Here is a 23,975-nt window from a genome sequence, read left to right as displayed (position 1 = left end):
ACCCACCCTGCACAGTATTGAGTGAATGCAGTCATTAGGGGACTTTTACAGCCTTTAGCCTCTCAGACTTTCACCGGGGACGCGAGTAAACGGACACACCAGCCACAATGGCGCAGGGACCGGTTACGTCCCTAAAGCCCCTGTGCTAATAAGAAGCAAACAGTGGCCTGCAATCTCACACACAAACAATGCCGAGAATGTCCCACACTCAGGGTGGGCCCTCGGCCCCGGTCATAACTCCAAAGGGCCGGCCATTGTGTGTTTTGCGGAGTAAAGGGACCGTGTGTTTGTGTGTGTGTAAGGAGGTTAAATACAGAGGAGCGCACAGCTCAAGGTTACGGTCATAAAGGAACAGCTGCAGTGAGACACACACACACCAGTAAACCTGGCCACTCAGACGAGTGGCGGGGTGAAGCTCCGCCCCCACTCGCACACACACCTGGAAGGCGGAGGCGATTATGTTGCTGTGAAGTATTTTTAATGGTTGAGGTGTTTGCGTAAACGGTTGAGTGTGTGTGTAAGTGTGTGTGGGGGGGGATAAATCAGCTCAGCGACAGCGGAAGCACCGCGGAGCCGCTGGCCGTTTCCATTCTCCCTGTGAGGTTGCAACCTTTAACCCCTGCTCTCTGACCTCAGACACAGTAAAGGGCCACGGCTGTGGAACCAAACACATGGGGGTCAACAATCACGCCTGAAACGATTTTAATGTGTTTTCCAGGTAAAGCCGAGAAAACCGACTTCCTCAGAAACTCCAGCCCGCAGAAAACCTCCCAGAAACGCGCACACACACACACACACACACACACACACACAGAGCTGGACAGGAAACCCAGGAGGAATCTTCCCATCAACCTGCAGTTCTCTGCCTCCATATGTATTTTTGTAAATAAATCCAAAGATGACATTTTTGTAAATTACTCTTTTAAAAAAGGTGTTTATATGTAAATTATGCACTTCAAATGTTTTTATTAAAGAGTTTAAATAAAAATATATACTCTTTAAAAGAAGTCAGCTGTGTGGTTTTTTAATCATTTGAGATTATTTGTCCGTGCCGGAGCAGTAGTCAGGGTTCACCATTCTTAAACAATAAGAAATCACCGCGGCCATCATCCGACTGGCGGTAAAAATTCCAAGTAAATTCTACTGTTTAGTCAGGACTTTTATTAGAAATCAAGTTACATTTGATACATTAGAACACAAAAGCACACAGACCTGTAGGAAACAATGGCAAGTTAAAGTAATTTAAAACACGAATCTATCATTTCAATCCAAATACAGCACAGCATCTCACTGTTCATAAAATAGGCAAAAAAAACAAGATGTGGCTGAACCGCCCACCCAAGGCCCGACACTTCACTGAAGATCACGAGCTGAGGTTAAACCAGTGACAGTAAAACGGATGGCAGTTGGCAGCCAATCAGCTGCCAGGGAGCTGTGGGCATAGTAACATGAGAGTAGCATCAGGGTCATGACTTTGGGTCATTCGCCACTAAAGACTCCTCTGATCACTCAGCCACAGAGAGAAGAGTGGGCTCACTAAAACACACACACACACACACACACACACTCTCGCTCAGGCTCTGCTTGGATGTGCAGTGAGAAACAGGATCCTTTTACTCAGCTGTGTGTTGTGCTGCTTCAGATACTCTATTAAATCCGCCTGCTTCTCTACCACCTCCTCCAGACTGGAGCCATCCCTGCAAAACACACACACAGACACACACAGATGCATACAGGCAGCACAAGATAGAAATCTTCATAAACAGCTCAGTATGTGTGAGTGTGTGTGTGTATATAGAGTGGAAATGTGGCGTTTCTCGGAGGAAACAGAGTCACTGACTGCTGTTTACGGAGCCTAAAGCCACACCAGAGGCACTGGGACGGTGTGTGTGACGCTGTGTGCCCTGCTCTGCCCTCTTTGGAGATGCAAATGGACGCACAGGAGTACCGGGAGCAGCGGGGGAGGGATATTTAGGGTTTGGTGATGAAGCAGCACAGATTGTAAGAGTGTAAGCATCTAAAAAAAAAAAAAAAAGGCCTCAGTCCTCAAACTTCGTTTCCATGGGGATACTTCCTCAGCAACATATGAAAACGACATATCCGCTGTCCATCTATCAAAATTGAAATTGTACTCTACTCTTTAATAAAACTGCAGATTTTATTCATTCTGTGATTTTATTCTTAAATTATATTAATATCCTGATTGTCTCGTATTGCAGTGCCATCAATATATTATTGTAAATCCAGCTGGATTTCAGCAGAACATCTTATGAAGAGAACACAAACATAATGAAATGGTTTCAAATGGCAACATACACAAAACCTGAATTACTTTCAAGCATGAATACTGTAATTGATGGTTCATTTGGCTTGATTTTTTTCTGTCAGATTTTATCACATTTATCATCAATCTATAACATAATAACATTTAAAAAATATAAATCTTCTGACCAGTCTAAAGAGTAAAGTTTTACAAGAGAACACAAACAAAGCTTCCAAAAAAAAAAAAAAAGAATATCGCTCCAAGTAACTGTAATCTTACTGGGTTAATTTAGATTTAGATTTAGATTCTTAATTTAGATTTTTTTTTGCTTGACTTGACACTAACTGACTTGAGGAGAGTGTTTTTGCCAGAGAGATAGCTATGTAAATAAAATGCTTATAATAAAATGTCATTAGCAAACAGATATAGATTATAAGTAGGGCTGTTGATTACAACGCAGTTATGATTATTAAACCACATTGAAACCAATGAATGCATTTTGTTTACTTCCTGTGTGGGCTCTGACCCAGCAGCACACATGCAAAGTTCATCCCAGTCAAAGACTATCCCTACATCACAAAGGTGGAGACGGTCCCAACGGGGAAGCAAGGCGCCTGCATCTGGATTGGTCTTATTTTAGGCATGCAGCAAGTGGGAAAGAAATCGAGTGTGCTTAATTTGTGCTTAATTTCATTTAACACCTCACAGCTTTTCTGTCCATGATGACTGCAGAAATGTTTAGGTTTTTTTTCTTTAAATTTCTAACCCCAATAGTATTACTAGTATTAGTATTATGAAATAATAGTAGTACTTCACTAGGAAAACTAGGGAGTATGTTTGCTTTCACTATTAAATGTGAAAAATCCTCTGTAAGTTACTAGTTGTTACTAAATCTGCAATTGACTAATTAGCATGTCAGCTTTTGTGTTTACTAGTGAACTAGTAAGACTTTTGACAAGACAAACTAGAACAACACAACCTAATAATCCAAACGACCACCAAAATGCAGACCAGTTGGAAACCCAGGGTGGGTCTTGCAAATGTCAAAATTGATATGAAATTATGTTTCATAATCTTGCATTTTTACACAAGTGTGCATTTATTTTGGCATTAAGATGTGAAGGGGACTACAAGATTGCCACGCTTGTATCATTGCCCAACCAAGTGCCCCTTACTGTTTACTGCTCAAACATTAGAACATCAGAAACATTGGGCACTATGGCAATAAAAATACAAATCGTCTGAAATGAGCAAAAAAGGATTAAATTGTGTGTGTTGTACTGCTTGTTATATTGTAGAAGTGTTGACCTATTTTAAAATGTTCATATTTAAAAAGAAAGAAAAAATAAATAAGCAGCGAGCAGACCTCACACAATGCTTCAACTTTCTTCTGGACATGCAGGGACCCCCTGAATTGTCAGGGGTCATGACCTCCAGTTCCAAATGTTATTCTGGGGTGAGTTTAGTGTCTTGAATGAAGTAAGTAAGTATTAAGTATTATGACGTGGGTTAAGGATGAGTGTGTGTTACCTGAAGCCTGTCTCTGTGTGTGTTGGGCTGCTGTTGCTGAAGTATGAGTTGCTTTGCTCCTCTTGATTGATGTCGGGGCTGGGCTTTTCCATGTTAAACCTCATAACTTTCACTGGAACGCACACACACACACACACACACACACACACACACACACACGTTAGAATGAAGAGCATATCAGCATATCTTGAATTATTGTTGCGCATCACTGTAGCGGGATGACAGAACTGGAGAGAGAAAGAGAGAGAGTTGACAGGATGATCCCACCCTCATCCTGTTTTCAAGGGGCTGTAAAGCCGCCCTCCATACTGCAGCTCCCTCTCCTGTTGCATCCCTCTCTCCCTTTTGTAGGGAGTCTCCCTTTGTTAACAGCGTCTTTGTACGAATTCATCAATCTGAAGCCTTCACTCACCTTACAGTTCAACCTCATTTTTCAGGAAGTGTCTGCACACACACAAAAGCTGCAGGGCCCCGCATAGGTGAAGGTGTAGGGGTGTGTGTGCGTGTGAGGTGTGTAAAGCCATTCTGTGGCTGTCATTTCCTGCACATCCAGGCTTCACGACAGTAATGTACCTCACACAGAAACGGCAGCAGATAATGCTGCTCCTTCCCCTCAATCACACGTGGGAAAATTAGCATCTTACAGGCACGCGCAGAGAGGCCAGCGGAGGTACAGGGCCGTAACACTCGCTCATTAACTTCAGCCCCTCTAACCAAGCCCAACACATCGGACCTGTGTGCTTACAGTGTGTTTGTTACTGAAAGTAATATGGCAGATTTGTCACCACACATAAAGAGGGCCTGAGGAATGGCCTGGATAAAGAGCCAAGCAGAAAAGTGAAACATTCCTCATGCCTCTGAGAAACAGGAGCCCTGTGACCCCATACACACACGGACAGTCTCTCACGAACACACACATGCGCGCTAATTTGGAAGGGACTGCCTTTCAATATAATCGTTCTGATATCACCATAAAAAATACTTTTCCCTGTAATTGCATTTTGATTTGTTCATGCGCACACGGACCAATCAACTCATCAATCAGGAACTCTGCAGTGATGTTAAGGGGCTTGGGGGGAGAAAAAAAAAAAAAAAAACTCACAGGGACTCACTAGTTTTCAACAAATTTGACGCTAATGGCAATCAAAATACTAAATGTTGAAATGAACGATTCTGAGGAATTCAAAAAAAGCTCAGGATAGAATTTACTGCTTGGGCAAATTCTGAAGTTAGTCCTTCACATTCTTTCATTTTAATGAGCTTTTACTACAGTCTTTACTTTACGACAAAGCAGATCTTTCATCAGTAATCTCAAGCTTGTTTAAGCTCCCTGTGTATTCCCGATTCGTCCGATATTCCTCGTGGTCTTCTTCCCCCCTCTACCAGCCTTCCATCACTGTAGAGAGTCACTTCTTTAATTTATTACTTCTACCATTCTGTATTCCACGTTTTTTTTAGTTTACTCGAACCACCATATCTTCCATTATATATCATTAAGCTCAACCCTCAAGCAGTCTCCTGGGGGTTTCACTTCGTTCTGTAGACTGTATGATTCACCCCTGCATCCATCACAACTATAACTACAGATTTACCTCATCATAAACCTTTACCTTGATGTCAATGGCCCTGCATTTCACAGCTCGTTCGAAGCCAGGTCTGGGACAATAAGGACGGTGCTTCCCTCCACTTCTCTGCCTGTGTCCCTCGGAGTTTAACCCTTTGATAGGCACTAAAGGTCTTTGATGTGGTGGGCCAGCATAGCTAAGTCATTCATGTTAAAATGAGTGGAGTACAGACACAAGAGGGAGAAATTGCCTTCCTGCTTCAAAAGAACACACATACATACACACAGAGCAGCTGAAAGGAACTTCAAAGAGAAAGGGAGCAGCACTCTGCAAAAGAGAGATGCGCAGGCCTGACGATCCATCACATGATGCATTCTGAGGTCTGAGATGCTCACCAGCACACAGATCGTTCGCCGGGGTCCTGTCCCACAGGCTAACCCTGCTTAATTAGAATCGGCCCATCGCATGCAACTGTGACGCATGACATGAAGCATGACATTACCTACACACATACTGACTACATTCCACAGGCATCTCATGCTTGCATGCACACACTTAAAAAATGTGTGTTAAAGGAGTGCTTGGTCAAGCCTGGTTTCACTAATCTGCTCAAGAATCCTGATAGAGATATCAGGTGTGTGTGTGTGTGTTTCAGAATCCCTTCCCCATTAGAACAATAGCAGGGCCCTAAAGGGTGGAGTTATATGAGGGGCTAGTTGTCTGTGTGAGTGTGTGTGTGTGTGTATAGAGAATCTGGGTGGAGCTGCAGAAATTTGCCTTTGGCCAGAATGAGTACAGTGACCCCCCAGGCTCTCAACTACTGAATTTTTTTTGTACATTGTAATACCCAATGTGCACCAGTTACAAGCAGGATGACTACACAATTCCTGATCTCATTCACCAGAAAATATATTAACCCCACATATTTAAACAATTATTTTTTATTATCAAATCCATTCAAATTCCCTGTATTTCTGAAGATTCCCCGCTAAAGCTGGATCTGTATGCGCTTGCTGATTTTGTGAGACAGTTGCATGTGCTTCATTTCCTTGGCAATAAGCCACTGTGTAGTTTCTCCTGCAGTCGTCTTCACCGTGTAAGCAACAGGTGTATCTGTGTACCGTAGCCGCCTGTGCTAGCATAACCACGCAGCCTCTGACCCAACGCTGCCTATGATGCAAACACTACAAGCAAATGCTGACTTTTCACAAGTTTGGCGTCACAAGTTTTGGTTTTGACCCCATCCTAGTTTGTAGACTGTAAAGAGAGAGCAGGTCTTTGTCATTAATGAATCAGTGGGGGTGGTGGGGAGGTGTGTGTGTGTGTGTGTGTGTGTGTTTTCAGCACCCATACTGGAAGTGGCTACGGTTCCTTTGCTTTACACTGTAATTATAGTTATAGTATCATAAAACTACCTATTTAGAATTGAATGAAATCTACACAACACTGAGTGAGAGATGGAACATTTGTGTGTGAGAGAAATACCTGTGTAAATTAGAAGAGATGTCAGCGACAGCAGGAGCTCCAGGCACAGAACTCCCAGCAGCAGGTACAGGGGTAGGTGTTTCTGCAACGCCTTCAGCACATCAGCCAGAGACAGAAGTAGCAGCACACAGGCGTTCCCTGCAGGACACACAAGCGATGGGTGATGTAGACGTAATTTACATACACAAACCTGCCGTTTCCGCCCATCTGCAACCGCAGTCCGACTGCACGTCTGCTTCAGCTGCTGACATCCTGCCCCTTAAAGCCAATGGCTCTGTTATTAACTGCTGGCTGTAAAGAAGCAGCCCTACCCGATCATTTGAGATGATGCGTTTCAACAGGTACAGGCAATTACAATTACACCGCCACACATCTGCTTCCTCACCTCGCTTTATAGCGTTAAACGTAGCGTTTATGTCTCAATTTATTAAGAGGGCTTGAGGGGGGTGGGGCACAGCCTGAATTTGCCCTGCGCTGGAGAACAAGAATGATAGAGGAGCTCAAAAGGTGTTGGAGAGAGTAACGATCCTTTACTAGAAGCTTGCTGCGTGTGGTCCCATGTCGCCCCCTAGTGGTCAGCAACGAACATTCCCCATTCTCACAGCCCAACTCACACCCAACCCTGCTCACAGACAGGGCTGCATTAGGCAGTAGAACCAGTGAGTTCGCCTAATCCGGAACAAAATGAAATGCGTGAGCATGAACTGCAAAAATATGGCTTTTAACTTTGAACAAAAATGGGATTTTTCTTCTTCAGTTAAACACGCCAGGATCACACTGTGGAAAGCTATCCTGTAACATACTGAATATTGCACAACAGTCAGTACTTTAACATTTTTTTTTCATATCCTGGGATTCTCTGACTGAAGAGTGTGTTAAAATGTGTGTGTGTGTGTGTGTGTGTTTGGGAATGGCATCATTAGGAAAAAAATTGATAGAAATAAGTTAATTGTTTAAAAGCCTCATCAGCTCCAAAGTTCCTCTGAAAATGTACATGTGCATGAAAATGTCATATCCTCTGAATCTGCTCAGTAATTTAAAAAAAAAAAAGTTACATTTACAGGTCCCCTATTATGAAAATGTAACTTTGCGAGATTATTTAACATTCATTAGAGTTCCCCCAGCCTGTCTATGGTCTTGCAGTGGCTTGAAATGGCAATAGTTGTAAAGAGAGCTTTGGCCATTCTGCTCAGACAGTCGGATCTGGAAATTGTCCCCTTATGTCGTCACATGGGGAAAAGTTACACGACTTCCTGTCTGTGCCGAATATTGTGGTCGGTGAATCGTGGTCATCTCTACGAATGCCGAGATCCCCGCCAACATGCACGGGTCTCACCTGTGGAGTGTATGAGCAGCGGGAGTCGCTTGGCGGCGCGGGTCTCTCGGTAGAACTGCAGGTAGCCCCTGCCCCTGGCGCCGTTGTGGTGACGCTGTACAAGGCACTCGTACCCGCACACACACACCCACAGGCCCACTTTACCCAGGAGCACCGGGGTCAGACTGCCCAGGCCATGCAGGACCGCCTCACACTGCTCGACCCGACCCTCCAGCAACTCGCAAGTCACACACAGCGCCAGGGACAAGCACACGTACACGACCTGCAACACACAGACAATACGGACTTCTTCCTCTTCTCAAGCGTGGCAAAGTTCCAGGCCACTTGCTCAGGTTTACTCACGTTTAAGAAGGACAGGCATCCAGCTACGCAGTGCGTGGGCAGCTTCCGGAAGTCCCTGTGAATGGCAGGGTGCAAGGCATCCTGGGAGATCAGGGGGCCGTCAATCAGGGGGTCTTCTTCCACACTCTGCGTGATATCTACAGAAGCGCTGTTCTGAAAGCACAAAGTCACGCCATGAAACATCCTGCGACCTCCCACACGGACACGGTCGACACGCTTCTAGAACATTTATCGCGCCATTTCCTCGCGTGTTCGCGACGCGTCACATGAGCGCGTCAGCTGACCGGCCGCGTCTCGTCAGTGTCTCGCCTGGACAAAACGTCCGTACATGGAACGACGCTGCTTTGTAGTCCATCCCTGCTTCAGGACGCGCGGAGCCTCTGGAAAACACGACACGGGGACACGCAGCGAGCCCATAGCCGCGGGTGACAGTCAAGAACCGAGATCACGACTTCCGGTGTGACGTCACGGACGGACGGACACGCACGGACGTCTGCGTTGTGCGCCGCTTGGAGCGCAGCTCGTCCCGTGGTTTCTCGTGAAAGGGACACGAGCAACAAAACCAAAGCACGTTTTTAATAAACCATGTTTTAAAAGTCGTAGTGATGCGCGTTTCTACACGATTGGAGTGCGCACGCGCGTTTTCCGACTCCGCCCATAAACCAAATTTCTCTCATCGCTTACTTGAATAAAGTAATAAAAACACTTTAATATGTATATAACACTCTAATAAACTTTGAAATTATGAGGGTATTTGGGGGTGTAACGGGGGGGAATTGCTAATAAAGAAATCTGAACACTAAACCAAAGCAACAGAATGGAAAGCAGGGTACAAATATATAAAGGTATATTTGGTGGGAAGAAATCCCTTTTGTAGTTTAAAGTAATTAATTATTGGTTTATTTTTTATCCATTTATACTGATGAATAAATGATTTCTCTTCTAAAAAAAAGTCATAAAGGGAAATACTATTATATAAAGGTCATCAAATTGTTTAAAAATTGTTGGTTTAATAAAAAAATTGTTGGTTTAATTAAAAAATAAAATAGAAATCTTAACAGAAAATTACCAATTTGTTATTGTAATATTTTCAAGCAAGTTCCCAATTGACACAATCCATGTATTTTTTATAGTGTAGTTTCCATATAAATTTCTTGGCACAGGACATCCCAGATTCCATAGTTTGCAGCTCCCCTTCTCCCCTCCACGCCTGCATGTTCTCTCGTAGCATCTCTCTGTTTTCTAGATGGAAAGCATTGCAGAGCTGTTTATGTTTCCAAATATTTATTTACGCAACAGACTTATTTCTTGCGTTTTTTGTTGTTTTTGCAGTGTAGTTTTCAGCTCTTTACCTTCTCTTTACGGAGGCTGCTCCCCGTTTGCTTCACGTTCCATCTTTTCCCGACTGCCAGGCACACACTTGTCATTTCCCATTCCTCATGGAAACAATGCTTTTTGCCTCTTATGGGCATGGCTGAACTCAGCGGCAGCCACTGTAGCTACAGCCTAAACTGGTTTGCTTGTTACATCTCCTTCCCCAACAACGTTTAGCGCAAATGTTTGATTGACAGCTAATTTCCAACGCAGTTTGTTTTAATCTCTTTAATCCAATTTTGATCGGAGGAAAAATTGATGAAAAAGTGACAAGTCACATTTGTGGCAGGCAATTTACCCCTGGGCGAGCCACTGAGAAAAGTGAGCAACGTGTTGGAGAACCCTGTTCTAGACGAATGCTTATCTAGGACCTTGAGAGATGGTGGTACCAGTCAGTCCTGGAGGATCAGAGAGATCGAGGAGTGATGAGAGGTGTTAAAGTTCTAGTTAAAATCTAGTGCTGGTTGTGACTGTGGCTGCTTGATCTGAGTACAGCTCTGCTCCAAGTAGAAGTTTGAAAGTGAAAGTGAAGTGATTGTCATTGTGAAACTCAGCAGCACAGCACACGGTGCACACAACGAAATGTGTCCTCTGCTTTTAACCCATCACCCTTGGTGAGCAGTGGGTGATTGCTCACCAACCTTCCGATTATGGGGCCGCTTCCTTAACCGCTATGGCCACCACTGCCTCGTCCACATGGATGTTTACTAAAGTTCTTATTTACAACACACAACATTACTGTACTGAATCCAAAGTGTCCACCAAAGTGTCCACCTGAGGAAGCATGATGATGACTGCTGTGAGTGAGTGACTGAGGGTGGTAGTAGCCTAATGGGTAAGACACTCGCCTATGAACCAGAAGACCCGGGTTCAAATCCCACTTACTACCATTGTGTCCCTGAGCAAGACACTTAACCCTAAGTTGCTCCAGGGGGGGGACTGTCTCTGTAACTACTGATTGTATGTCGCTCTGGATAAGGGTGTCTGATAAATGCTGTAAATGTAAATGTAAATGCTCCCATGAGTGCCATGGGAGCCATCAATTTAAATGATGGATATCTGATGGAGATTAATCTGCCTGCAGAGCAGAGGGGAGAGCAGAGGAAGGTGGATGCACCTTGGTGGATCACATGGAGTTCTGGGTGAGGGAGTCTGGAACAGTGATGATTATCTAGAATTTATTGCAGTTGAGTTGAGATGCTCTTCTGCATCCATGAATTTATGTGACTGAGGCAAAGGCAGTGGGTGCTGGACATGATGGTCAGCATAGCAGTGGAAGTGGTGTCTGTGTTGGTGTAAGATGTGTCCAACGGGAAGGATGTTAATGATGTAGAGGAGGGGACCGAGTCCTGAACCCTGGTGGACACCATGAATGACCGGGGTGGCCGAGGGTTTGCAGTTATTGGTGGCGATGTGGTGAATGTTGGTTTTTGCAGATGAGTACGACTGCATTACCCTAAAGCATTAGAACACTTTTCACTGAACACTGAAATGAAGTAAATTAGTGACTGTTCCATGGAACCATTAATAACGTAATTGACCTGTGTGTGTGAGTGTGTGTATGTGATTATGAGCCGATAGGTGGCGTCTTTGTTTCAGCACCAAGCCGCTCATACAGCCAGAAGATCTTTCCTGTGAGTGTGTGTTAGTTTGTGCTTAAAATGGGGACCAGCGGCGGTTTAGTTGTGGGACGGTTGTCCTCCGAGGGGCAGGCTGTAATGGGGCATCAGGGTGAGAATGACACCGAGCGACAGACGTGGCGGCGCTGTCGGGCCGGGGCGCTGGGAGTCGCTGTCAGCGTGTGTGTGTATGCGGGTGTGTGTGTATGCGGGTGTGTGTGTGTGTGTGTGTGTGTGTGTGTGTGTGTGGAGGGAATGTCTCCGTCGCGCAGAGGACATGTGTGCGCTGTCGTGCGCAAAAGCCTGAAGGTAAGTTTTTTTTAACACCTTTATTTGATGATATATTATGCCGCGATTCTTCCATTCTTTGAAACGTAATAAAACCGCTTTGTACCAGATTCTACCGACCATTATAACAATTATGACATTTCAAAACCTTGGCGAATGACAGGGAGATCACATTTCAGAATTTATATAGCCAAGAATATTAAACCCGTATCTCGTTTCACTTTTTCGAAGTATTTGCACGTTCGCTTGAACCGTTTGATGAGCTCTCGCCGCGAGGACGCGCATCGGGAGCGCGCACCTGCCAGAACCGCGTGCACGCGCACGGATCCGGTTTACGCGCATACCTTCGAATTTTCTTCATCGCGACACCGACAGGATGTGCGTGCGTGTGCACGCTGTGCAGAACAGTTGAATCTTGATCATGAGGATGAGGATGATGATGAGGATCTGTCAATATATAGCCTAGCGGTTAAGGAAGCGGCCCCGTAATCAGGAGGTTGCCGGTTCGAATCCCGATCCGCCAAGGTGCCACTGAGCAAAGCACCGTCCTCACACACTGCTCCCCGGGCACCTGTCATGGCTCCCCACTGCTCACTCAGGGTGATGGGATAAATGTAGAGGACAAATTTCTCTGTATGCATTGTGTGCTGTGCCGCTGTGTATCACATGTGACAATCACTTCACTTTAATATCTGTCTCAGATTACTCGACTTCACTCCGCCACAACACACACTTCACTTCTCACGTGGGACTGACTGAATAATTACAGTGAAACTTGTTATTGAACTGGAAGCATCATCACACTTCAGGAAAATGCACCACATGCATGATTTTCCAGGAGCCAATTAGTCCCATTAAACCTAATCGGCCTGCTGCCGTATTTGCGCTTGCATTTTTTAAATGAGAAAACCATAATTGCCGTAAGCCTGGTGTAGATGCTTTTGTCCCCATAAATCATTTTCATATTTAGTCAGGCACCTCCCGGCTGCTGCAGCCACAGTCAGAGCTGGATCCAGCGCCTGGAAAGACATTCCAGCACCACTTGCTGTGAGATTCTGCTTTGTATTGGTCTTTTTTTTTTCTCTTGAGCAGCCACGCAGGCTTCATGCGCTCTAATAAATCTGCCACTGGTGAAGCCACAAAACCATAGAGAAACGAAGTTATAATGCAGGAGGAACATACGTCACATAGCCCTTAATAAACACAGAGAATACGCCCCAATATTACGCACAATAAAAGGCACCACACGCAGAGCACGGATAATGACAAGAGCAAACGTTGTTTAAAGGTTCGATATGACTTTCATCTGTAGTCAGGGATTGGATAACATCTCTGCAAGTCGTAAAAAGTAAAGCTACCACGGGGAAAAGTGTCTGTTTTCTGAAAATAGAAGCCTAGAAACTTGTTTTGAGATTAACTCAGCTATGTACAGTACTGTACCAGAGATTTAGTCAGGAACTAATTATTTTAATTATCTTCCCAACACCAAACCTGAAATAGTTCTGGAACAGACTGTCTAATGCTGTAAACCACTCAAATAATAAAGATTAAAAAGTGAATGTGACAATAATATGTGAGATGTGGTAGAGGAACTGTGGTAGAGGAACTGGGTGTTGGCCTCTCCCAACTCCCAATATTGTACTGCAGCTCAGAGTCTCTTTCTCTACGCAGATCATGTCATTTTTTTACCTGAGAAAAAAATTAATTCCGCAATAAACGCTAAACAAACCTATAAAACAATATCTGATCAATATTTTATAAGGTTTTTTGTTACGTTAACAAAATTGCTCGCAGGTTAGATAAATCAGTGGCTTTGTATTGGTGCCAAGTACTGTACTGTCAGTTCAGCAATTAAAAGTCCCCCTTGTGTCCTCCCCACCAAAAAAGGGAGCTTCAAAGACGTACCAGCTATGGAGATGTCGGTAGGTACAGTCAAGCCATGAAATCTAAAAAAATAACAGTACACACACCACGGCGTAACAGTTTTTAAACCACTCTGACAGCAGTGTCATAAATATAGATGACACATGCATATATGTATGAGGTACATGTAATAAAGGTACCTCAGGTATTGTGGCATGTGCTATGAAATCTGCAAAAACATACCAGTTAGCAGAACTTTGATGATGAACTCGGCTGATGTCATATCCTCAGAAAATAACCAGGACTGGTGATGTCATCAAGTGTGTCCGAACCTTTTAAAAGCACACTAACACAGAATGCTTCACTCGTCTCTAAACCAAAAGCATATTCTATGTGCTTTACCAAGAGTGAGTCCTTACTATACGGTTAAATACAGTTAGCTGTCTGTAGCTATATTGTGCTCTCTGAAGACCCATAGTTCTAGTAGAAGGAATTCTTTATTGTAGGAGGAGATGTGCATTCTGGTTGGAGTCAATGGCAGATTAGAAACACGACCAATGCCTACTTAAGTGACATCTCACGTCCCGGTGGCATCTCCATATGGCCGTGCTGCTCATTTGTCAGTGTTCTGCTTTGTGAAAGCACGGCCCATCTTTAATGATTATGCCAACGCCCAGAGCCAGAGTTATCAGATGGAATCTGAGAGCAGTGCATGCTGTAATGCAGGGCATCGTCAGATACAAGTATGTGTGCTCCGAATGACATAGAGAATGATGGGATCTTGCATGATGTGTGCTTTTGTGCTTGAGCCCCTGTCCTTATATATGAGTGTGTGTGTGTGTGTGCATGTGTCTGTGTGTCTCAGGGCTGTCAGCCAGCGGCTCACCAATGAGTAATTAGGACATTTGTGCTGAACTAATGAGGACCCTGGAAACGTCAGTATATTTCCTGAACGAATCAGCAGTTCAGAATATTGCTTTGCCTTCCTGGTCCATTGACGGGATTCGTGTGTTTTATCTGTTTTCATTAGGGTTCGATGCCATGACGTGACCTGTCAGACTGGCAGAGATGGCAGATGCCTTTTTCTTCCCACCGCTGCCGCCCGCACCTCTCAACTGCACGGATGAAACCAACTGTTCCTACGGCAACCTCTCCTCCATGTTTGCCTATGGCAATGAGGACTGCCACAGCAGCAGGCCCCTGTTTATTGTGATGGCAGTAGCCTACAGTGCCGTTGCGTTGCTTGGCGTGGTTGGCAACCTGATACTTGTTGCTGTTATTGCTAGGCAACGTGAAATGCACAACGTGACCAACATTCTGATCGCCAACCTCTCGCTGTCAGACCTGTTGATGGCCATAGTGTGTCTGCCCTTCACCTTCATATACACCTTCATGGACCACTGGGTGTTTGGCGGGATGCTGTGTAAGCTGAATGGACTGGTCCAGTGTTGGTCGGTCACGGTCTCCATCTTCTCCCTGGTGCTGATCGCCGTGGAGAGGCACCAGCTGATCCTGCACCCCCGCGGCTGGAGACCCACCGTGCCGCACGCCTGCCTGGGCATCGCTGCCACCTGGACGCTGGGGCTGGCCACCGCTGTGCCTTTCCTGCTCTTCTCCGTGGTGACGGACACCCCTCTGCGAATGCTGCCCGTGGCCATGAGGGAGGAGTACTTTGGGAAGGTGGTGTGCGTGGAGATGTGGCCCTCGAGAGGATTCAAACTCGCCTATACCACAGTTCTGCTCTTTCTGCAGTACATAACACCCCTGGCGTTTATATTCATCTGCTACTATAAGGTAAAAGGAGGATGTGAATTAATGATTAATGATTAAAAAATGTTTAAATAAATCATTATAAAATCCAGCATGAACAACCAAACCTAAGAATTAAAACTTAAAACAAAGCAGAGTCGGAGAAGGACTGGATTTTAAAGAATCTTTACTGTTACTGTTCAGTCAATACAACAAATTCAGCTTCACAAAAGAATATTCTGGCCCTGCATTGTAGTTATTAATACGCTTAAAGATCATGCTATTTGATGGATCGGGTCCTAGTGAACCAAACGACGGATCGCGATGGATGAGAACCTCTGTAATGCCGTTGCCGTGGGCTTTTGCGCTTTCCTCCTGCTGTGCAGAGGCGTGCATGCTAGGTGGACTGATGGCTCTAAATTGCCCATCTCTTTTTCTGACTTATTTCTACACTGCAGTCAGAGTTCAAAACAGATTCATCAACAGAGCAAAATGGTTCATACTTTAGCCTCTTCCAACTGCAGATCTTTACTGTGTGACAGCATTTTTGGCCTAGAGGAAGTTGTCCAATTTTGATTTCATGAATGGAAAGAATCATCTGATTCATGAAACTCTAAAGCCTCTATGAAGAAGTTTGTGTGAAAAGGAAGCGTTGTTTTGAATATTTTAAGAAATGATGCATGCTGACATTAACTATTAATAGAAGTAATAGCCAAAGTTTCATTGCTCAACTGTGAACTCCGTGATAGGTTCACAATTTTCTGTAGAGCTGTCTTATCTGACACTGAATCAGTTTTTACTGATGATAATCTATTTATAATCGTCTGTTCTCGTTATGAAAAATGCATCTTTCGTTCTCATTAGTGTTCAACAGACAAAATTCCAATTATCATTTACAGCATGCAAAACTTAAAACGGGGGTACCCTGCTTCTCGATGCATTTAGCTGCTAAAACCAAGAGCTTGTGCATTCTGAAAGAAGAAATCGTTACATGCGACTTTTACAATCGTCTTACACTCTTACACTATTTGTGAAAAGGAAAATCAAGGACTATCCCAGATTTGACATCCTGCTTCATCCCAAAATAAAAATGAGAGGCGTACACTTGGTCTGTTCACAGTGAACATATTTAGAAATGAGAATATCTGATGTGTGTGTGTGTGTGTGTGTGTGTGTGTGAGAGAGAGAGAGAGAGAGAGAGAGTAAGGAAGGAAGATGGGGAGAAACTGAAAATATCAGTCGCTGCTGTTTATACGAAATTTGTGTTCTCACACACACACACACACACACACACACACACACACACACACACACACATGAAAATACATCAGTGTACAATGTTCACACACACTGTTCTGCAAGACAGGACTGTTGGTAAGAAATTAAATAAAGACAACTGGATGTATGAGTGAGACAGGGGACATGGGTTGACACCCTCACCAGAAATCATAATGATAAAGAAGTACGAGCACAACGATGCACGATGTACAGTAGACTGAGCTCCCACCCAGGCTGGAGTGTGTCTTCGATTCATTCTTCATTCCTGTCCTCTTGGGTAGCTTAGGTCACACTCAACAGACACACACACGCCGAGGAGAGCTCAGCCCCGGGTGGGACATGGCGCGACATCTGCACTCAGACACATGCAGAACGCTTTTAAAAACCACACGGTAAAGCTGGGGAGCGCAACAGGGAGGAAAGCTTCGAATAAAAAAAAAACACTAACATGGCAATTGTAAGAATGCATTTTTTTTTGTTTTTTATAGTGATTGTGAGCTGCTTTTGTGTCTGTGTAGAGAACGTGATGTGCCCACATCTTCTCTTCTATCTTTTCATGCACCGAATGTGAATGGGCTTGAGAGGAAGCAGGAGCTTCTCCGTGCCGTCATTTAAAACAAACACAATTAATATTCATGTATTCAAATGGCGTGTCTGTAAATATTCATGCCGGGAGCTGCGTGGATGGGCAGGGGCCGAGTGGGTCTTTCTTCGTGAAATAATCACCCCGTCCCCTCAATCACAGCATCCTGAATCCCGACACACATGCAACATTACGTTAGCAAGAGATCTGAAGCATGACGTCCAGTCGTCAGGAAATGTTTCATTTTACGCGTCTTTTTAAGAGCCCGGCGTCCAGCCCTGTTTGTGTTGGGTGTGTGTGCGTGTGGAGGTGTGCTCTTCTGTCAGAATTTATGTTTTTGTGATGTGCACATGCTCCACTGCTCTCTCGTTCCACTTCCCTCCAGATCTACACCCGTCTGCAGCAGCGACGCAGCATGATGGACAGGATGCGGGAGAGCAAGTACCGCAACAGCGAGAGCCGCAGGATCAACGTCATGCTCTTCTCCATCGTGGTGGCCTTCGCCGTGTGCTGGTTCCCGCTCAACGTGTTCAACGCCGTCAATGACTGGCACCACGAGGCCGTTATGAACTGCACACACAACCCCCTGTTCTCGCTGTGCCACCTGGTCGCCATGGCGTCTGTGTGTGTGAACCCCGTCTTTTATGGGTTCCTCAACAGGAACTTCCAGCGCAACCTCCGAGCTTTCCCCAACTCGAGCATCAGCATTCGCGAGGAGGAGTATGACACGGTTGCCATGTCCACCATGCACACAGAGGTGTCGCGGATGTCCCTCAACCTCGGAAACCTGGACATCTGACCTGGAACACAATGGCATGAAATGTGACAGTACGAACCCTCGGCATATGGTCATTTTACACGACCCTTCCACTCAGTGTCTGACAGGTCTCCATGTCTCAGGGTCATGGAGGTCATAGACGTAACAGACGTAGCAGTGTCACATTAGCAGGTGCTCCTGTAAATGGCTCTAAGCCATTTTAAGTCATGTTTAAAGTCATGTAGGGTCATATTTAACAAGGTACGTTAAGTGGAGAGAGAGAGACACTTCACGCAAGAAAAGTGTTAAATTGGTATGTGTTAAAAGGTAAAATTGTGACTTTTTATCCTTTGTACTGCTACCAGCCAGAAAAGGGTGCTACAGATGTGGAGGCTTTACTTTTGTGTCCCTGTTCATCAGAATTTCATACAACCTTCTGTTGGATGAATAAGTGAGACTGTTTTGTGTTGGTGTCATGTTTTATGGGTCATTTGGCTTTAATTGATAGAACTTGTATGATACATTTGAATGATCTGAACATTGAGCACATCATTCTATGTGAAGCATAGATAATATCTGTTTCTCAACCAATTGGTCCAGTGTCTCCATCTGGGGTTATTAGACATTGGTGACTTAGTGGCATTCCTGTTGCTCTGGGAAAGTCTTCCTCAGTGTTGTCACCCCTCTGACATCTGTTTAGTGGTTTGAGAACAAAACGTGCTCCTTTGGGGCTTCGCAGAATGTGCAGCATGGTTGGGGTGATTGTAGGTACACTTTTCAACCCTTTTTCTTTTCAGCAGGGAAGATTTTTTATTTTTGCCTTTTTTAGTGATTTAGTGCATTATCTATCATTGTTTTTAATACAAGTTGTGTTCATGTAATGGGGTATGTGTCTAAACACATCTGAAATACGGTGAATTCAGAAAGTATTCATATTGCATCATTTTTTCCACATTTTGTTATGTTACAGCCTTATTCCAAAAAAGATTAAATTCACATCATTCACATCACAAAAGCCATCAAAACTTTGTTGATGCACCTTTGACAGCGATTACAGCCTCAAGTCTTTTTCAATATGATGCCACAAGCTTGGCACACGTATCCTTGGCCTGTTTGGCCCATTCCGCAGCTCTCAAGTTCAACCAGGTTGGATGCTCAGTTGGTTTTAAGAATGGGCTCTGGTTGAGCCACTCAAGGACATTCACAGAGTTGTCCTGAAGCCACTCCTGTGATATCTTGGCTATGTGCTTAGGGTCATTGACCTGCTGAAAGATGTCTCTGTACATTGCTGCAGTCATCTTTCCCTCTATCCTGACTAGTCTCCCAGTTCCTGCAGCTGAGAAACATCCACACCGCATGATGCTGCCACCACCATGCTTCACTGTAGGGATGGTATTGGCCTGGTGATGAGAGGTGAAACTTTGTCCAAATCAGAATTTTGTTTCTCATGGTCTGAGAGTCCATCTGTCCGTCATGTCCAAACTCCAGGCTGTCTGCCATGTGCCTTTTACTAAGAAGTGGCTTTCGTCTGGCCACTCTACTCAGCCCTGATTGGTGGATTGCTGCAGAGATGGTTGTTCTTCTAGAAGGTTCTGCTCTGTTCACAGAGGACCTCTGGAGCTCTGACAGAGTGACCATTGTGTTCTTGGTCCCAGATCGCTCAGTTTAGGTGGCTGACCAGCTCTAGGAAGAGACCTGGTTGTTTTGAAATTCTTCCACTTATGGATGATGGAGGCCACTGCGCTTATTGGGACCTTCAAGGCAGCAGACAATTAATTCATGTTTGGTTTGTGCTCCGATATGAACTGCCAACTGTGGGACCTTATAGAGTGTGTTTTTCCACAGGTGGACTCCGAATAAGGGGCAGTGGTGGCCTAGCAGTTAAGGAAGCAGCCCCTTAATCAGAATGTTGCCTGTTCGGAGCAAAGCACCGTCCCCACACACTGCTCCTTGGGCGCCTGTCATGGCTTTTTGTTGTGTCACCGTGTGCTGTGTTTCAAAATGACAATCACTTGACTTCAGCTGCAGAAACATCTCAAGGATGATCAGGGGAAACAGGAGGCACCTGAGCTTCATGGCAAAGGTTGTGAATATTAATATTATTACATTTTTTAAAATAAATTTACCAAAACCTCAAGTCATTTTTGTCATTATGGGGTGTTCTGGGTAGAATTTGGAATAAGGCTGTAACATACCAAAATGTGGAAAAAGTGATGCGCTGTGAATACTTTCCAGATGCACATATCTTGAACTTTGTCTGGGTTCAGGGGGTGGATATTGAGCAGTAATGAAATAACTCTCACTTGTATGTGTGAGGATAATGTTAATGGATCATTCTCAGGTTCAAGTGATTGAATGATGAAACCTACATTTGAATGTAAATTTAGACGTTGCGGTGAACATTCTCGTACTGTTTATAGAACAATTAAAACTCTTATGGTTGCCAACTTGTATTTGTTATGAGTTTGTTATCAGTCCTATGTCTTATAAGTTCATGTGATAAAAAAAATTGATCAAACTATTACTTGGCTTTTTACTTACATCTGGTTCATTTAGATGGACGATGAAAAAGCATAATAAAGCCTAAATGTGTCGTCAAGAACATCTTCATAGACATCCAGTTTGAGATTCCCTCTTTTTATGCCAAGACAATGAAAAGAGAGTTAACACTAGACTGGTTTAGATAGGAAGCATGAGTTCAGCAACACAGGTACAGCAAAACATTACTTGCATGTGTCCCTTTGTATTTCCCATTTTTGAGAATTTTCATCCATTCAAACAATTTAAAATTCAGCAACAATAATGAACTAGATAAAAGTGAATTTCTTATTATGAAATTCAAGTAGGCTGAAACAGTGCAAATATACAATACAACAGAACAATCAGTCCAACTGCTTTATTGCTTATATCTGCACAGCCTCACTGTATGTTAAATTGTAATAAACATAACCATTAACTGCCTTTCATGGAAAATATAAAAAAGATGACATCAGAGACATCATCAGGGTGGATGATCCAGGAGCTGCTGATGTGACCTATGACACCTGCAAGTGGCACGATCTGCAGAGGCGATGACGTCTGTGCACTGCTGCGACACCTCCCTGTAGATCCGGATGACACCAATGGCAACGAGAGTGAGGACGAGCTGGTGGTTGGACAGTGCACGCCAGGCCATAGTCAGTCCACTCCTGAGGGGGAGTGGGCAGGGAAGCGAGTGGGCTGAAGCCTCAGGTAAGGGATGGGCAGGAAGAGGGTCTGCTCGTCCCAACGGACGAATAGGGGTGCACGTCCGGGACCACCTTCCTGGGGATGGCAGGAAGGTCATGCAGCATGCGTCATATGGGACCGCCCGTGCCCAGAAGGATCGTCCCTGAGTTCTGGTAAACGATCACCAGGACATTTACATTTACAGCATTTATCAGACGCCCTTATCCAGAGCGACTTACAATCAGTAGTTACAGGGACAGTCCCCCCCTGGAGACACTCAGGGTTAAGTGTCTTGCTCAGGGAAACAATGGTAGTAAGCGGGATACCCACTAGGCTACTACCACCCTGACATTTTTTAACTTTTTTAGTTTAGTTCAGTTCATTTCCACCAGAAGGCCAGCAGGTCCTACAGCATGTGACCTGCTATTTCTCAAATGCGCTTGTTAAAGTTGTCGAGAGGGACCCTACACAAAAAAACCCTCAAATTATAACCATTGCCTCATCTCCTCGCTATTTATTATATGGAAAATATTTACTGTTTTTTTAATGCTAATTTTATGCGAGTACATTTGTGTAGTCCTGAGGAAGAGTGCACAAGAGCTATAGTGAGGGGGAAAAAGCAAGATTCGAACGCGGCCATGCTGCGCAAGAGACGAGTTACAAAACTGCTGGGCAGCGGGTCACTGCAGGGCGAAATGTACAAAAAACAGGTGAGAAGCAGAGGAATTTATAATCGTGGGAACAAGCAGCCATTACAACCGTCAGAGCGTCATGTCCAATTTAACGAGGTTCTCAGCACACACACACACACACACACACACACACACAGTTTCTGAGGGTCATTGGCATGTCGGAATAACCGCGAAGTAAAATTATAAGTCGTGAATTTGTGTTCACACGCGTGTTGTATAAATCGTCTGGCAAAAGTTGTGACGCCGCATGAAGGCTTCGCGCAGCGTCACACGGCGGAAAATTATCGGCCACATTCACAAATGTGCAAAATGTATTTAAAGGACATTGCGCACCAACCCATAATATATTGAGAAAAAAAAGCATTTCGGGTGGAATTGGAACCCACGAGCCGCGACGTAACCAGCTGTTCCGGCAACTTGTGGGTCCTTGTGGTTCCGATAACCCATGAACTTGGACACTAACACGCAATAAATGTATTAGTATTTTTACATAACCATGACAGCGTCATTAACATTGTCCCCGGTGGGGGGAAGGAACGTCATGCCGGTGCTCTTTAATAAAGATTATGCCAGGCAAACCTCTGCGGGGAAAGCGATCGAGCCTATGAATCAGAAATAACCTTTAAATGTTTTGGTCGGTGAACGTGTATTAAGAGCGCTGTGCAGTGAGAGCCAATGTGGTTTTCTCAGCACGACATTTACGAGGCCATTGTTTGGCGTACGATACAACGGCTGCCATCGAAGATTCTTGGCGGCTCCACACCGCCCCGTGCGACCAAACTGTGGAAGTGCAAGTCCCGTTCACTTCAACGTTAACAAATAAATTGGTATTAAAGAGAATCCTGAATCCTGAAAAAAAATCACTGAACTGGAAGAGTATATTATGAAGTGGCGTGAATTACATACGCATACGAGGAAAATTGACAACGTAAGAGTGATTCAAAAATGGCCCCATGTTATGTCATGTTAAAAAAATAATGAGCGAGTGGAACTTCATATTGCTTCTAAAATATGCATGCATCTACAACATTCGGCCAACATAATAATAAATAGGAGAAAAAGACAAAAAAGAATAATAAGTTGGCTGGTTTTCAGCTAACTTAATGAGAATGTCCACCATGCACACAGAAGTGTCCCTCAACCTCAGCATCCTGAACATCTGACCTGGAACATAATGGCATGAAATATGACAGTCTGAACTCTCAGCATATGGTCATTTTACACTACCCTTCCACTCAGCTGCTGTTGTATATGACTCTAGGCATTAAGCAACCTGTGTGAAAACTTTCAAATTTGCAGACTTGGTAGCACCGACTGTAAAAAAAAAAAACAGTTGCACACTGGTGGCTCCACAACCATAATGAATGATAAACCAGCCAGACAATTTGAACTACAATTGTTTCAGACTTAAAACAGACACTAGGAACATTTGAGATACTTTGGCAAGTATTGTCACTTTAATGGTGGATAGAAGGATAAAGTTGACTCTGACCCGCTCATGAAACTGTGTACAAATGTGAGCTTTTGTGTGGGAACCGCCTTTCTTGCTGTAACAACATCGAGCAGGGTTTATTGGGGGTGTTTTGCAGGCTTAAATCTGGTTTACTAGATTTGATTCATGTCGCCAGTCGTGTTCTCGCAGATGAAGAGCTCTGCTGGAGTAAACATTGTGAAAACTAAAAAAAAAAAAAAAAAAAGCGCTTATAAAAATGCGCTGCTCATTTGAAGAGTGCACTTAGAGGAATGCAACTGCCTCCTTCTCTCTGTTACAGAGCCTTCAGTTTCTGTTCTGCACAATGTGCAGTGGCCGCTGTTTATGGCGCATGGTCAACGTCTCTGGATTATGTACCGGCAGGATTGTTACCTTGTTGACATCATGCAAGCTCGTCCCGTATCTCACGCATTGACTTGTGAGGCTGCAGGTGATGCGTATGTTTACTTGGTTACGAACCTATGGCACGTGCACGATACAGCTTGCCAACAAATTTAATTGGCGCTTAGGCTGCAGTTAACTGCATCCTTTATGCCTAGCACCGGTTCATCC

At 44.4% G+C, this 23,975-nt stretch overlaps 2 protein-coding genes across 4 annotated transcripts; one reads left to right on the top strand and one right to left on the bottom strand.

The window, feature by feature from the left end:
- Positions 1-1,141: 1,141 nt before the first annotated feature.
- On the bottom strand, positions 1,142-9,123 carry tmem192 (transmembrane protein 192). The gene is made up of 6 exons (XM_028978064.1): positions 8,850-9,123; positions 8,522-8,674; positions 8,180-8,441; positions 6,844-6,981; positions 3,794-3,905; positions 1,142-1,697 (listed from the first exon to the last, which is right to left on the bottom strand). The coding sequence occupies exons 1-6, from the start codon at positions 8,874-8,876 to the stop codon at positions 1,574-1,576; spliced, it is 816 nt and encodes a 271-aa protein (XP_028833897.1). The 5' UTR covers positions 8,877-9,123; the 3' UTR covers positions 1,142-1,573.
- A 2,371-nt stretch (positions 9,124-11,494) lies between these two features.
- Positions 11,495-19,639, top strand: npy1r (neuropeptide Y receptor Y1). 3 transcript variants are annotated; one of them, XM_028978062.1, is made up of 4 exons: positions 11,796-11,823; positions 14,531-14,600; positions 14,696-15,459; positions 17,661-19,639. In XM_028978062.1, exons 3-4 carry the CDS (start codon positions 14,734-14,736, stop codon positions 18,072-18,074), a joined length of 1,140 nt encoding a protein of 379 aa, XP_028833895.1. In that variant the 5' UTR covers positions 11,796-11,823; positions 14,531-14,600; positions 14,696-14,733; the 3' UTR covers positions 18,075-19,639. The 3 variants fall into 3 exon arrangements, with proteins under 3 accessions (XP_028833896.1, XP_028833894.1, XP_028833895.1); XM_028978063.1 differs by lacking the exons at positions 11,796-11,823; positions 14,531-14,600 and adding an exon at positions 11,495-11,529; XM_028978061.1 differs by lacking the exon at positions 14,531-14,600 and having other exon boundaries at positions 11,763-11,823.
- The last annotated feature ends 4,336 nt before the right edge of the window (positions 19,640-23,975 follow it).

This window comes from Denticeps clupeoides, chromosome 4 (genome assembly GCF_900700375.1).
Source record: "Denticeps clupeoides chromosome 4, fDenClu1.1, whole genome shotgun sequence".
Classification (NCBI taxonomy): Eukaryota; Metazoa; Chordata; class Actinopteri; order Clupeiformes; family Denticipitidae; genus Denticeps; species Denticeps clupeoides.
Note: the sequence above shows the minus strand (reverse complement) of the source record. Positions and strands in the feature narration are given on the sequence as shown.

Coding starts and splice junctions, on each gene's coding strand:
- tmem192 (XM_028978064.1), bottom strand. CDS start 8,876: ATGGACTACAAAGCAGCGTCGTTCCAT. Junction 6,982..8,179: donor GCTGCTCATACACTCCACAG/GTGAGACCCGTG, acceptor TGTGTCCTGCAG/GGAACGCCTGTGTGCTGCTA. Junction 3,906..6,843: donor ATCTCTTCTAATTTACACAG/GTATTTCTCTCA, acceptor TGTGCGTTCCAG/TGAAAGTTATGAGGTTTAAC.
- npy1r (XM_028978063.1), top strand. CDS start 14,734: ATGGCAGATGCCTTTTTCTTCCCACCGCTGCCGCCCGCACCTCTCAAC. Junction 15,460..17,660: donor TATTCATCTGCTACTATAAG/GTAAAAGGAGGA, acceptor ACTTCCCTCCAG/ATCTACACCCGTCTGCAGCA.